This window comes from Psammomys obesus, unplaced genomic scaffold, assembly GCF_907164565.1.
Source record: "Psammomys obesus unplaced genomic scaffold, mPsaObe1.curated_primary_1811, whole genome shotgun sequence".
Lineage (NCBI taxonomy): Eukaryota > Metazoa > Chordata > Mammalia > Rodentia > Muridae > Psammomys > Psammomys obesus.
The window spans coordinates 1-16,065 of record NW_026589633.1 but is presented as its reverse complement, the minus strand read 5'-3'; the positions used below and the strand labels follow the sequence as shown (position 1 = coordinate 16,065).

At 36.9% G+C, this 16,065-nt stretch overlaps 1 protein-coding gene across 1 annotated transcript; it reads left to right on the top strand.

Annotated features, from left to right (window-relative positions):
* Nucleotides 1–925: 925 nt before the first annotated feature.
* On the top strand, nt 926–6,197 carry LOC129675133 (vomeronasal type-1 receptor 90-like). The gene is given in 2 exon segments (XM_055605157.1): nt 926–1,854; nt 6,173–6,197. Coding segments are annotated over 2 exon segments (954 nt in total).
* Nucleotides 6,198–16,065: the final 9,868 nt, after the last annotated feature.

The following is a 16,065-nucleotide window of genomic DNA, read 5'->3' as shown; positions in this document are numbered from 1 at the left end:
GTAGAGAGTCTGGGGAAGGGAGGATGGATGGGACTATAACAGGATGTAAAGTGAATAAAAATAAAATTATGAAAAGAAAAAAATTATTTACTTATGGCCTTCATCTCCAAAAAAGTAAAGAACAATATCATTTGTCTAAATAGCTCAAAGTTAATTCTTTAATCCTGAATTGGAGCTTGCAAAACGTTTAAATGTTATAAGAACTGCACTGGAAGTCATCCAAGTCCACTTACAACCATATTAGTTCTACAATTAATAGTGTGTGGAAAGTACAGAAAATGTCTCCAAAGGCATCTATGTCTTCAGTTTTGTATGCTGATGATTTAAGATTTTGTGGAAGAATAAACAAACAAAAAGAGAATTAAAATAGACCTTTTGCTGATTCAAAGTGAGATTATCATGAATTATCACTGTGATTCAATTAGAAATTTGAATGAAATCATCGTTACAAAATACTGCATAGTAAAATTGTAGACTATGAGACTGACTCACCTGATTGGATTCTTTTAGTGATTTTTTTCTTTCAGACAGACACAATTTTGTTCAGTTGTACAAATGTGATTAATATTTGGTGATCCTCACTACTATTTTAGGTGGCAACAATAACATGAGGCAATTTAAATCAATAGGATTAGTTTTCTAAAGTTGATATGCAGGTGCAATGCAGGTTCACAAAGTTTCAGTTCTGTATAGATATGAATGTGGATGCATTTGTTAATCTATATGTACTATATATAAAAGCAAGACATGGAGGCTATATACAAATGTAGGCTATGATGGACAGTCTGGAACTTCAAAAGTTAGAAATACGGATTAATCAAAAATTAGTGGGGAAAATGGAGTTATGATACAGACATACTGTCCAAATGATTACAAGTTTGATGAGTAATCTTTTTTTTTCAGGTATAAGAACTATGCTTCCACTATGGTCTTAAGATGAATACACTTCTCACCTATGTCCTCATTAAAGGATGTCCTTTATATTCAAGCTGGGCTTGGAGTCCTGGCCAATATGTTTCTCCTTTTTTCCTATTCTTTCACAATCCTAGGTCAGAGACCTAAGCCCATGGACCTGATGTCTTGTCAACTAACTTTCATTCATATTATGATGCTAATCACAGGAGGAGATATTTGGCTTACAGACATATTTGAGTCACTGAACATTGAGAATTACATCAAATGTAAGGCGACTTTCTACATACACAGGGTGCTGAGAGGCCTCTCTATCTGCATCACCTGCCTCCTTAGTGTGTTCCAGGCTGTCACTATCAGTCCCAGTAGCTCTCTGTTGGCAAATTTTAAACGTAAGATGAAAAAATACATGATCTATGCTTTCTTATATATTTGGTCTTTCAATTTGTCCTTCAATAGTTACCTGATCTTCTATGTTGGTGGATTTACCAATGTGAGTGAGACAAACCAGATGAAGGTCACTGAATCCTGTGTAGTCTTCCCAATGAACTACACCATCAGAGGATTGTTTTTAACAGTGACAACCTCCAGGGATGTGTTTCTTGTTGCAGTTATGTTGACCACAAGTGTATACATGGTGATAATCTTGTTCAGACATCAGAGGCAATGCAAGCATCTTCATAGCATCAGCCACCTGAGAGCATCCCCTGAGAAAAGGGCCACCCGGACCATCTTGCTGCTGGTGGTTTTCTTTGTGATCTTATACTGGGTGGACTTTGTCATCTCATTTACCTCAGTCCTTGTGTGGATGTATGACCCATTCATCCTGACTATTCAGAAATTTGTGATGAATGCCTATCCCACCATTACTCCTTTGGTACACATCAGTTCTGATAAGAGAATCATCAATGTGCTGAAAATCTTGCAGTTAAAACACCACTAGATTTTTTAAAGGATTTTTTTCTTCTTTTAAAAATTATGAAAAAAAAGTTTAAAAAATAAAAATAAAAATGATGAATTCATTTTTATTTATATATGAATGTGTGTGCCAGCCTGTATGCACATGTGCATTCCTGGTGCCCTCAGAGTCCTGAAGAATATAAAGCAAGCCTCAATAGATACAAGAAAATTGAAATAGCCCCTTGTATTTTATCAGATCCCCTTGGATTAAAGCTGGAACTGAGCAACAACAGAAAGAACCGAAAGCCTATTAACACATGGAGACTGAAAAACTTTTCTACTCAAGACCACTGAGTCAGGGAAGAAATAAAGAAAGAAACTCAAAATTTCCTTGAATTCAATGAAAAGGGAGACACAATATAGCCAAACTTATGAGACATAATGAAAATGGTGCTAAGGGGAAATTCATAGCACTAAGTTCCCTCTTTCAGAAACTGTAGAGTTCTTATAGTAGCATATTAAACACACACCTTAAAACTCTAGAATAAAAAGAAGCAAACACACCCGAAAGAAATACATGCAGGAAATAATCAAACTCACGGCTGAAATCAGCAATTTAGAGACAAGTAGAATGATAGAAAGAATTAATGTAGCCCAGAGCTAGTTCATTGAGAAAACAAACAAGATAATGAAACCCCTAGTCAAACTAACTAAAATGAAGAGGGAGAATATTCAAATTAACAAAATCAGAAATGAAAAAAAAATGCCCATGTTCTACAAAATTGAAAAACTTTGTTTTTCTTTTTCTTTTTCTTTTTTTTTTTTTTTGAGAGACTTTTAATAACTGCCACTATTTCCTAGGGGTTACAAGATTATTCAGTTTTTCTGCCTTTAACTTAACTTTGGTAATTCCTATTTATAAAAAAAATGTATCCTCTTTATTTAGATTTTCCAATTTCATAGAATATATACTCACAGCCGAACATTGGGGAATGTGTCAGGGAACTTGTGGAAAAATGAGAGGAAAGAGAAAAGGACCTGGAGGTGACAGGAGCTTCACAAAAAGACTAACATAGCCAAATATCCAGGGCCCAGACAGGCTTGTTGGTACTGAAGCAACAACCATGCAGGAACTAGACCTAGGCCCACTACAAAGATTTAACCTATGGAAGGCTTAGGCCTCATGTGGGTACTCTAGTAAGGAAAGTAGAGACTTCATTGGACACAGACTCACTTGTTCTCTGTCAGACATAGGGTTGGTGAACAACCTTTTCCAGTCCGTAGGCTGTCATTTTGTTCTGATAACTGTGCCCTTTGCTTTACTGAAGATTTTCAGTTTCATGTGGTCCCATATGTTGATTGTTGACCTTAGAGGCTGTGCTGTTCGTGTTCTATTCAGGAAATTGTCTCCTGTGCCAATGAGGTCAAGGTGGGAGGGGAGCTGGTAGGAGGTAAGAAAGAAGGGAAGAGGGATATAGATAGATAGATAGATAGATAGATAGATAGATAGATAGATAGATAGACGATAGATAGATGATAGATAGATAGATAGATAGATAGATAGATAGATAGATAGATAGATAAAATTTCTAAGGCTTTCCAAGAGCTCAAGTTCCAGGAAAAAGGCAAGTATACTAATTATCACTTCCAGAAGTTTAGAGGCCACCTAGGAGATACCTCCTGTTGGGTATTGAAATCACCTACAGTTAATGGATTCATGTTAATCTGTGTCTTTTAATACAGTTGTAACATTTGTTTGATATGAAATTGTGTGTCCCTGAATTTGATACAGATTGGTTTAGGATGGTAATGTCTTCTTGGCCAACTCTTTCTTTGATTAGAATGAAGTTTATCTTTTCTGATTAGTTTTAGTCCAAAGTCTATTTTGTCAGACCTTAGGATAAGGACACCTGCCTTCATCCTTGTTCCATTGTAGTACTGTTGTCTATTCTTTTAATCTATAGTGCCTATCTTAAAAATTAAGAAATGTTTCTTGAAGACAAAGAAGGTAAACATAATGTATTTCTTGATCCATTCAGTTATTCTGCAGCTTTTGAGTAGAGAACTGATGCCATTCATGTTTAAATTATTATTAAAATGTGTGTTTTAGCTCTGGTCAACATGCTGTTGATTTTTGTTGTTTTTTTTCACTGTGACTTTATGTTTTAATACTTATGGCTCATATTTTTTCACAGCCTCTCTGCTATGCTTATTATTTTCTTCCAACCCAAATAATGCTTTCTGTATTACCTTAGGTTTGGTTTGTTGAATATAATTTTTTATGACTGTCTATGATGTGGAAAATTGTTCCTGTTCTTTCAATCAGAGCAGTACTTTTGTTGGGTATATTATTAAATTGGATATAATTTCGGACTTGGGACTTATTGCTTCAGGCTTTTCTGGCTTATAAATTTAACTTGAGAAATCAGCTGTTCCTACTCCATGGGATTAGTGAAGTTCACTTTTCCATTTGATGGGTTGTCTTAATTTGTGATTTGCCGTGTTTCTCTTAGAGCCTTCCATCCACTCATTTGTTTTGTATTCTTAGTGTTTTAATGTAATGGAAGTTTTAGTTTCTTTGTAAACTCAGTTATGTTATGTAAATATGTTTTTGTTTTAATTCCAAGTGTAGGATTTCAGTTGGGCATTAGTATGTCTGCAGCTGGTAATTGTCTCTTGCAGGGCATCACCTTGACAGCTGGCAAACACCTGCATCGTGTGGTACAGAGAGGGGTATAGTCTAGGGCTCTGAGGATGTAAACATGAGAGCCCAGAAAAAGAAAGTGTGGCATGCGATGTTGGCATGTGGCAAGTGGCAGTTAAAAGACACCAGAGATGAATGGTGTGACTTTTGGAGTAGACAAAAACACTTTGGGCTGCAGTGGCTTGGAGGAGACTGCTGGCATTGTTTGCTGTTGATGGAGATTGGTATAGCCCTAATAGAACCAATCAACCCTAAACAGCTAGGAGAAAGAAGTCAAGGGATCTGTACCCCTTTTCTCCAGTAACCTTCTCTCTCTTACCTAGGGATGGGGGTTGGGGAAAAGAGACTTAAAGAACCACACACAAAATAATAATAATAATTTAAAAAGGAGAGTTCCATTTTTAACTATAAGATGCATTAAAAAATGGTTCTGTGCTTGTCTTTTTGTGTTTTGTGTGCTTCTTGTATTTGTATTAGTGAGTTTTTGGGCAGTTTTCTTGTGACATTTATTGAAATGATCTTATTGAAAGTCTTGTGTTTGACATTGACTTGGGTTTCTCCTCCCTCACCTGTACCTATAATTTGAAAGTTTGCTTTTTTTTTTATGGTGTCCCACATACACAATACTTTCTAGACCAGTACCCTACCAACTGAGCTATTTTTCCAGTCCCATAGCAAGATTTCTGCTGATAATATACTTATATTACCTCACTTCTGTGTGCTCTACAAGAGAGACTACTTTCCCAAGTGTGTTTGGAGGAGGTGAAATTTTCTTAATTTCAGCAAAAGAGCTATTACTTTCTACGTGGGATCCTGAAGCCACTGTCAAGTAAGTGTGGAAGCCACCACAAATGTTTTGGAAGCAGGAATGATACCTTGGAGAAAACTGAAATGCTTTCTACTTCTTTTAAATGGAATATTATTATTATTACTTTTGTTTTGTTCACAAAGTTAGGATCAGTCAATCCACATGGACAGGTGTGGCCTGGGGAGAATATCTCTCACACATGGGAAACTCAGAGCACAGCTGTTCCTATTGTAATGTTCTCTTGAAATTAGGAAAGTTCACTTTTCCGTTTGATGGTACCACTTTCTAACAACCTCAAGGTCAGAACTTCCTTCTCCAAATGACATGATAATTGTGGGTCTAGAGGGAGATGAGCTAATGACATTTCTTCCCTATAAGTACTTCTTAGGGCCTCATTCTCCATGGATGTTTATGGGAGGCCCAGCTGGGTTAGTGTTTCTTTTTCATTTCCTTAATACTAAGAGCTGAAAGTACGTAATTGAATGAAGCAGGAGTTTCTGTAATAAGTGATTCCAGAATTCTATGTTTCTGATATTACTTTTAAGCTGTAGTTTATCATAAGAAAACACATCAGATGCTTCTAGACATAATGATAAGCATAATGATTTATAAAAACACATAAATTTCACTTAATATGATCTTTGATTATAATACATGTTATAGTAGAAGGGAGTCTATTGGAAAGAGAAAAAAGGCCTAGCAGACGGTGGCTAGAGAGACAGGAAAGGCTACTAGGGTGAAGTCAATCAATGGGTATTATATAGTGAATAAAAATGTCACAGAACCCATCACTTTTTATAATGAATGTACATTCATATATATGTTAAACATAGTTCCAGATGCAATATTTTCTATTTTAAGAAGCATATCTGACATAGGATTCTCCTTAGAGTGTACTCTAATAATTCTATAAATATGGTTCCATCAAGGTATTCCCAATTGCGTTAGTTTTCTACCCCTGTAACAAAACACCTGAAGTACATTAGAGGACAAAAAACAAAGAACAGACATTTATTGGTTTTCAGGAGTAATATTAGTAATATTAAGGTTCATTTAAATTGTATTTTATAACTTCAGTCTTACTACTTTTCTCAAGTTAACTGATGTATACATTTATTTATATGAAACTCCAGCTAGGATTATGCAAATAATATTAACTAATTTAGTGTTTATCAGTAATTTTATATTTTAAGTTTGCATATACTTAAAAATTCTTATGAAGTTTCAACTCATGGCCTACTAAAACCTAAGACTTTTTAACATCATCTAAGTTAAAAAATTTTTACATAGATTTGTCTACTCTATTGCAATGATTCCTAATAAAGTAGATTTTTATGGGTACTTTAAAACATCTGAAAATCTCATCTCTCTTTTCATCTTCTTTTAAAATATATTTTCTATTTATACGTGTGAGTGCCTGTATGCATGTGTGCATTCCTAGTGTTCACAAGGGGTCAGAAGAGGTCATGGAATCCTCTGGAGCTGGACTGACAGAATGTTATAAGGAGCAATTCTGGTGCAACCCATTTTTTTTTTTTCTAAGAAAAAGATTTTTCTTAAACTTTAGTAGTTCACGTAGCAAAACAAGATTTTTCATATGACTTAAATAAAATCTGTGGTATTACTTTTTCTACCTTTTATCATAAATGTGTCCCTGTGAGAGACCAATGACTTAAAAATCAGTGAGTATTGTTTTAAAGGCTAACTAGGTGGGAAACTTGTCCAGTCATGCCCAGAGGGAAGAACTAGCCTTCCTGCATTCTTTTCCCACCCACTAAGTATACAGTTGCTAGGAAACTGGCCCATATGACCAGGCCAGAACTGTTTGTAGTCTTGTCACCTACAGTGGACCAATCATTTCAAAAGTCAATTTCCCTTCCAATCATGTAATGCCAGAGCATGTAAATCCCTGCTTGTGGTTTTTTTTTTTCCTTTTAAAAACTCTGTACCCCTAGACCTCAGGGCCGCATTCCTCTCCTGTTTCCACAGCAGGTTTGAGTCCATGTTCAAACACATATACAATTAAAAAACCTCACGTATTTACAGTGGAGTCTATTTTTTCTTGGTCTTTTGGGGTTTGTGGACTGGGCATAACACCTGATGTTGAGGTTACTCAAAGGTAGCTCTTTGTTGATAATGACTTTTAAGCCTTTCTTTTGAAAATGCCTTCATCTTCTCTCAGTTCCCAATAGAAGTTTAAATTGTAGCTTTAATTCTGCTAACTCATTAAACTTTATCTGGATTCTAAAAGAATTGTGAAGTGAAATTTTCCACTTTTTAAAGCACGGTTACTCAATGAGTCTGCTATGAAAATTTCATACACCTGTTTATTTTCACTTTATTTCACCTACACATATTGAAATATTATTGATAAATAAAATTGTCTATATACACAGACATGGTTGCAATGTGTTTTATGTGAATGCGTGTATGAATGTACATATGTGCACACATGAAGGATGTGTGTTCATGTACATGTGGAGACAAGGAGAAAAGCTTGGCTGTCATTCTTTCAAAGCCTTTCACCTCATGTTTCATAGAGTAGCTGGGGCTTGCCAACGAGAGCAAGATGGTAGCACAAGAGATACTCTTATCTCTGCCTCTTCAGCTATCAGATTACAAGTATTTACCATCACACCCCACACTTTACAAATTATGTTGTCTTTTACCTGAAGATAAATTGTATGCAGTGTACTCAGATTAGGGTTTCCTATTTCTCTAGTCCTCCCAGTTCACCCTTATCTCCTTTTCCATCCAGATTCATACCCTTTCTGTCTCTCCTCAGGAAATACACAGTTTTTTAAAGCAACAATAATAAAATAAACAACAGTAAGATAAATAAAAAGTAAACAAATCAGAATAGGTCAAAAGAAACAGAAGCAAAAATAAGGAAAAAGTAAAATAACTACATACAGATACAGAAACACAGAAGTTCAATACAGGGATCTCATTAAAATACAAAACCAGAAGTCATATATATAAAGGACGTGCAAAGACTTCTTGAGTTCCTTTTGTGTGAGCCTCTTCTATAGCACATGAGTTCTACACTTAAGAGTGATTTGTTTTGCAAAATGAGATTATCCTGGCGAAAACTAATGTTTTATATGCAAGTGGATATCAAATAGAAATGGTTTCTGGGTTAGGGATGGGGCATGTATCTACTTCATCTCCTCTAAGACACCATATGGTTCAGACCCATATACTGTCACAGTCTGTGTGTTTATATGTGTATCTATTGTGTTGTCCATTGTGCTGTTAAAAGGTCTTGTTTCTTTGGTGTCCTCCATCCACTCTAGTTCTAGTCTTTCAACCACTTCTTCTTCCACAGAGTTCCTTAGTACAGAGGAGATGTATTCGATAGAGACATCCTTGAGCATTTCCAGGTCTCACACTTTCTGTACATTTTATAGCTATATTTTATTGTTATATTCTTTTAGCAGAATACTAGTATTTAGTTGTCACCTTGTTCCCTGGCCCATCTACTCTCAGGTTCTTGACCACCCGAGCAGTATTCGGTATGGCTTGTATCCTCCATGGCCTCTATTCAGCTCCTGCCTATAGGACCTGCCCAGTTTGAATTTCTGTTCTGACTTCTTTGATGATGGAAGTGTAGGCTCAATAAACTCTTTCCTCCTCAACTTGCATTTTTGGTCATGATGTTTTGTCACAACTATAGAAACCCTAATTAAAACAAGCCCTCTATCATATGTGTAGTTGTTAAATCTATTCCCATTCTGTAGCTATCTAACTTATCTGAATGATTGTGTCTTTTGCCATGCAGAAGATTTTTAGTTAAGGATGTGCCATTTATTAATTTATTAATTGTTGTTTTTAGTGCCTATGCAATCAGTGTTCTGTTCAGAATTTTTTTTTCAACTTTCTCCTCTATCAGGTTCAGTGTCTAAGACCTATGTTGAGGTCTTTCATCTATTTGGAGTTGTTTGATAAGTATGGATTTCTTTGCATTCTTCTACATGCAGTCAGTTTGATCAGTATCATTTGTTGAATATACTATCTTTTTCTCTATTGTGTATTTCTGACCTCTTCATCACAAAGCAGCTGTCCACTGGTATATGGACTTATGTCTGGGTTTTCGATTTGATTCCACAAGTCACTATGTCTGTTTTTGTGTGAATGCCATGCTGATTTTATAACTGTAGATCTGTAGTACAATTTGAGATCAGGACTGGCCAGGTCAACCTGCCTCTATCTTATGGCGTAAACACTATCTTATAGTAAAGACAAACTAGGATCACTTCTGTTTATGATTAAACTTCTGTTCCTTAAGTGTTGGTCTAGGTCCTACCTGTATGCTTAACTACAAATGGTTCTGTACTGCCTGTTCTGGGAATGATAATTATGTCTTTATTTCAAAAACGCTGTTTATAAACATCTTGTACTTTTACCTTTCTTTCAACAGATTATATGACCAGTTATGACTACCTTTTTATGCCAACCTTACAACCGTGTCTTTGTTTCAAGATTATCTAACTTGTTATGTGACCCTATTTAGCCCACCAAATCTTCCACTTGGAAGCCCAGTACCCCTGAGCTATAAAAGCTATGCCTTTCTCACATTTAATGCTGAATTCTTGAACCCCAATTTTGGGAGAGTTAGCCAGTGTACATTAATAAAACACTTGCATTAATTAATTGCTTGCTTTTAATTAATTTGGTCATGATGATTTGGGTCAGTGGTTGTTTTCCTTCCATCTTTGGGACCAACAACACCTTCATCAGTTCTTTTGTCTCTCAAAAGTATTTTAAGTATCCTGTTTTTGTTTTTGTTTTTTTGTGTTTCATTTTGAAGTTGAGAATTATCCTTCCAAGTTTTATGAAGATTGTATTGGAATTTTGGTGGGAATTTGCATTGAAGTCCTGTGAAGGTGTTACTTCCTGGTAACCTGGTCCAATAAGCATAAAGTGGAGCAGCGTGATGCCTTGGCAAAGAAGCAGGAGATCTAGCTCCCTTTCAACTAATTTATGATATAGGGCTGTAGAATTAACATAAATGTTGTAGATATATAAAGATGTACTCCTGGCATTGCCAGAAGAAAGCAAATTGCTTTTGCTGGTCCATATGAACAGGTACTTTAAAAAAGCATTTATGATAGCCTATCTGGTTACAAGTGTCTGAAGTTCCTTTAATTTACTCAAGCAAAGAAATCACATCTCGTAGAACAAGTGCAACTGGAGTCACTTCCTCACTAACTTCATCATCATCAACTTTCATTCTCCAGGAAGGAATGTTTCATCACAGAATTCTCCACGTGTTTTTATATAGGGCAAGTAATATATAGTGAGCTGTGGTGGAAACCATTACCTTTGCATCTTTTAAATCCTTGATGGTGGCATTGATTTCTGTAATCCCAATAGAAATGTGTTATTGTTTATGCCTTGTAATTTTCTTGGGTAATAACAATCGAAGTGCATCCATTTGTTGTTTTCATTTTTTAATTTTTATTTTTTATATTAATTACAGTTTATTCACTTTGTATCCCAGCTGTAGTCCCCTTCCTCATCACCTCCCAATCCCACCCTCCCTCCCTCAACTCTTCCCATGCCAATCTCCAAGTCCACTGATAGGGAAGGTTCTCTTCCCCTTCCATCTGACCCTAGCCTATCAGGTCTCATGGGGACTGGCTGCATTGTCTTTCTCTGTAGCTGGTAAGGCAACCCCCCCCCCCCTCAGGAGAAGGTGATCAAAGAGCCAGCCACTGAGTTCACGTCAGAGACAGTCCTTGTTCCCATTACTAGGGTGCCCACTTGGACACTGAGCTGCCATGGGTTACATCTGTGCCAGGTTTCTAGGTTATCTCCATAAATGGTCCTTGGTTGGAGTATCAGTCTCAGAAAAGACCCCTGTGCCAAGATTTTTAGTTCTGTTGCTCTCCTTGTGGAGCTCCTGTCCCTTCCAGGTCTTTCTGTCTCCCCCTTCTTTCATAAGATTCCCTGCACTCTGTCCAAACTTTGGTTATGAGTCTCACCATCTGCTATAATGGGTAGAGTCTTTCAGAGCCTACCTCTGTGGTAGGCTCCTGTCCTGTTTCCTGTTTTCTCCCTCTTCCAATGTCTGTTCCATTTCCTTTCTGAGTGAAGATTGATCATCTTACCCAGGGTCCTCCTTCTTATTTAGCTTCTTTAGGTATACAGATTTTAGCATGTTTTTCCTATATTATGTGGCTAATATCCACTTATAAGTGAATATATATCTTGTTTGTCTTTCTCCTTCTGGGGTGGATGCCATACTCAGCTTGATCTTTTCTAGACCCCACCATTTGCCTGCAAATTTCATGATTTCCTTGTTTTTAATTGCTGAATAGTATTCCATTGTGTAAATGTACCACATTTTCTGTATCCATTCTTCAACTGAGGGACATCTGGGTTGTTTCCAGGTCCTGGCTATTAAGAATAAAGCTGGTATGAACATGTTTGAGCAAATGTCCTTGTTGTTTACTTGAGCATATTTTGGATATATGTGTAGGAGTCGTATAGCTGGATCTTGAGGTGACACTATTCCTAATTGTCTGAGAAATCACAAGATGGATTTTAAAGTGATTGTACAAGTTTACATTCCCACCAGCAATGGAGGAGGGTTCCCCTTTCTCCACATCCTCTCCAGCATGTATTGTCACTTGAGGTTTTTTTTATCTTAGCCATTGTGATGACTAAGGGAAATCTCAGGGTTGTTTTTATTTGCATTTCTCTGATGACTAAGGACTTTGAGCATTTCTTTAAGTGTTTCTCTGCCATTCAATATTCCTGTACTGAGAATTCGCTATTTAGCTCTGTACCCCATTATTTTAATTCTTTATTAATTACACTTTATTCATTTTGTATCCCCCCTATTTTTCCCTCCCTCCTCCCATCCCAATCCCTCCCTTCCTCCACCCTCTGTCTGCATGCCCCTCCCCAAGTCCACTGATAGGGAAGGTCTTCTTTTTCTTCCTTCTGATCCTAGTCTCATTAGGAGTGGCTGCATTGTCTTCTTCTGTGGCCTGGTAATGCTGCTTCCCTCTCAGGGGGAGGTAATTAAAGAGTAGGTCAATCAGTTCATGTCAGAGACAGTCCCTATTACAATGGAACCCACTTGTATACTGAACTGCTATGGGCTACTTCTGTGCAGGGGTCTTAGGTTATCTCCATGCATAGTCCTTGTGTATCCCATTTTTAATTGGATTACTTGATATGTTGCTTTTTAACTTCTTGAGTTCTTTATATATTCTGGATAATAGTCCTTTGTCAGATACAGGGTTGGTGAAGATCCTTTCCTAGTCTGTAGGCTGTAGTTTTGTTCTGATGACAGTGTCCTTTGCTTTACAGAAGCTTTTCAGTTTCATGAGGTCCCATTTATTGATTGTTGTTCTTAGAGCCTGTGCTATTGGTGTGGTGTTCAGGAAGATGTCTCCTGTGCCAATGAGTTCAAGGCTTTTTTCCACTTTTTCTCCTAACAGGTTTAGTGTGCCTGTTTTTATGTTGAGGTCTTTGACCCACTTGGACTTTAGCTTTGTGCAGGGTGATAAATTTGGATCTATTTGTGTTTTTCTACATGTAGATATCCTGTAGACCAGCACCGTTTGTTGAAGATGCTGTCTTTTTTTTCATTGTATGTTTTTGGTGATTTTGGCTTCTTTGTCTAAAATCAAGAATTGTAGGTGTGTGGGTTTATTTCTAGGTCTTCTTTTTGATTCTATGATCCACCATTCTGTTTCTATGCCAGTACCATGAAGTTTTTAATTACTATTGCTTTATAGTACCGCTTGAAATCAAGGATGGAGCACCTCCAGACGATTTGTTGTTGTACAGGAGTGTTTTAGCAACTGTTGGGTTTTTTTTTTTCATATTAAATTGAGAATTGTTCTTTCAAGTTTTGTAAAGAATTGTGTTGGTATTTTGATGGGAACTGCATTGAATCTGTAGATTTCTTTTGGCACGATGGCCATTTTCACTATATTAATCCTACCGATCCATGAGCATGGGAGAACTCTCCATCTTCTGACATCTTCAATTTCTTTCTTCAGAGACTTGAAGGTTTTTTCAACAGGTCTTTCACTCCTTGGTTAGAGTCACACAAAGGTACTTTAAGTTATTAGTGGCTATTGTGAAGGGTGTTGTTTCCCTAATTTCTTTCTCAGCCCTTTTGTCTTTCATATACAGATGGGCTACTGATTTTTTTTTTTTGAGTTAATTTGTATTCAGCCACTTTGCTGAAGGTGTTTATCAGCTGAAGGAGTTCTCTCGTTGAGTTTTTGGGGTCGCTCATGTATACTAACATATCATCTGCAAATAGTGATATTTTGACTCATTTGTTTTTTTCAATCATAATAACCATCACACATCAGCAAATAAAGCAAAAAAAAAAGTGTAGGGATTCTGCTGTTAAGGAAAATTTCTGAAATGAGGCTGTGTCTGCTTATGGACAAAAATCTTCTTGGAAGAAGGCTTTGTTTACTGAGATTTGTTGATGTATTGGAATTTCAGTACTGTGGAGAGATTGTACTTTTGTAGGAACCAAGGCTCATGACACCATGTTGGGCCAATTGTAGCTACTGTAACAACCACTCCTTGGCCTACTCTGTATCTGAACTAATGCCTCATGATAATAGAAAAATCTTTTAGAATATATAATTTAAATTACCATCCCATGATAATTAGTAAAAACCTATTTGAAGCTATTAACTTAGAATAACACTAGATCACATAAATTCAAGACCTTAGAGTATCATGGAATAACTTCTTGGTGCTATAAACAGGCTTACCTTTTCTCAATGTACTCACCTCTCTGGCATGCACACTAAGGCATTTTAAACTTGCCTTGATTTATAAGTTCTGTTGTGTTGCAAACCTAGAAAGACATTATGAAACTGCTTTCTCATTGGAGCACAGAATTTTCAGGTAACTTCAGTCTGTGTTTCTCTGCCATAAGCACTTTTGAGGGAAAAGCTGTTTCTTCTGTCAACACTGCCAACTCTTAAGTGTTGGTACCATGCTCTTAGTTTGAATGCCATGTTGAGTATATAAATCCTGTATTTTACTTATACATGCTGGAATTGTGGAAATAAACACAACTTTAGTTGTGGGCCCAGCTGAGAATCAGATCTTAAACAAAATTCCATCAATCATTTAATACCCATAAGTATTTGCTTTAACTGGAAAGCCACAATGCTTTTGAGGTCTCTGGAATCATTGTCAGTTCAGAACCAGTTCCACTAGTCCTGGAAAATGAGTCTTTTTTTTTTCTTTCTACCCAGTGTACGTCATCCTAGTAAAACCTGTAGGTTCTTCTTGAGAATAATGGGAAAAGGGCTATCAGTAAAACACTTGCTTCAAGCTACCAAACGTGTGTACTAGGAGCTGAATGGGTGTCCTCTGCAAGAGAGCAAGGACTATTAAGAACTGAGCTACTTCTCTAGTACCAGGACAATTAGATTTTAACAGTGAACCCTCTGAAGTATTCCAATTAGCCTGAGCATTAGAAGCCTTTTATTAAAGTTATCAAAGAAATCTTAGGCATCCCCATCTTCTCAGGAGGCCATCTTTTGACACATACTTCAGCAGACTCTTAGTTCAATGCTTTTAGTTTGGATGGGTTGAGTGTATAAATCTTGAGTGCCTCCCCTACTCTGCAAAGACCACCCTTGGCTTAGTAGAAGTTTGGGGTGGAAGCTGAGAAAACTCATTTCCTGATACAGAAGCTTAAAATGAAAGCTTTATTTTCTGAGCTTAGGGAGGAGGCCAGTTAGGGATCTGAAACACTTCCTTGAGGTGAAGCTGTATTGCATATTTAAAGGGTGAAAGCTGCAATTAGCTCACATTGGGGTTGGGAATGGTGGGCACAATGGAATCGGATAGTCATCTTTGATTCAAGTTATTTTTGCTATCTAGACAAGCAGTTCTAGCTGACCTTTCATTTGATAGGTCCCAAGTAAAGTTTATGGTTAGGGCCAGCCTTGGCTTATGGTTGGGAATTTCTGGGAACCATAAGGCCACAGAGTATGCTGAACATAAACAGTTTTTGGTCAACTTTATCTTGTACAGAGATTCTTTTTTCTTTTTCTTTTTCTATATCAGCAACAAGCTGAGATGATGTGGCTGTTAGGGCTGAAACAGAAATGGATATAGTTATGCTACCCAAGATTCCATATTACACACATCAGATTGGCTTAGATAAAAAATAGGAAACCTCAAGTGACAGCACGTGTTGGGGAGGATGGGGAACAAGGGTAACAATCCTCCACTGCCGGTGGGAGTGTAAACTTGTAACCACTTTGGAAATCAATCTCGAGGTTCCTCAGGAAATTGGGAATAGTTCTACCTCAAGACCTGGCTACGCCACTCCTGGACATATACCTAAAAGATGCTCAACCATACTGAAAAGACACTTGTTCAACTATGTTCCATCTATTATTTTTAATAGCTGGAAACTGGAAATAACTTAGATATCCCTCAGCAAAAGAATGGATAGAGAAAATGTGGCTTATTTACACAATGAAATACTACTCAGCTATTAGAAATAAAGACATCATGGATATATCTAGAAAATATTGTCTTGAGTGAGGTAACCCAGGCCAGAAAGACACTCATGGTATGTATTCACTTCTAAGTGGACATTAGTCTTAATGTACAGGATAACCACAGACCCAAAAAAGCAAGGAAAGACTAATGTAGAATGCTTGAATCTCATTAAGAAGAGGAAATAAAATTGGCTTCTGAAGCAGATGGAAGGAGGGATCCCCCCCCC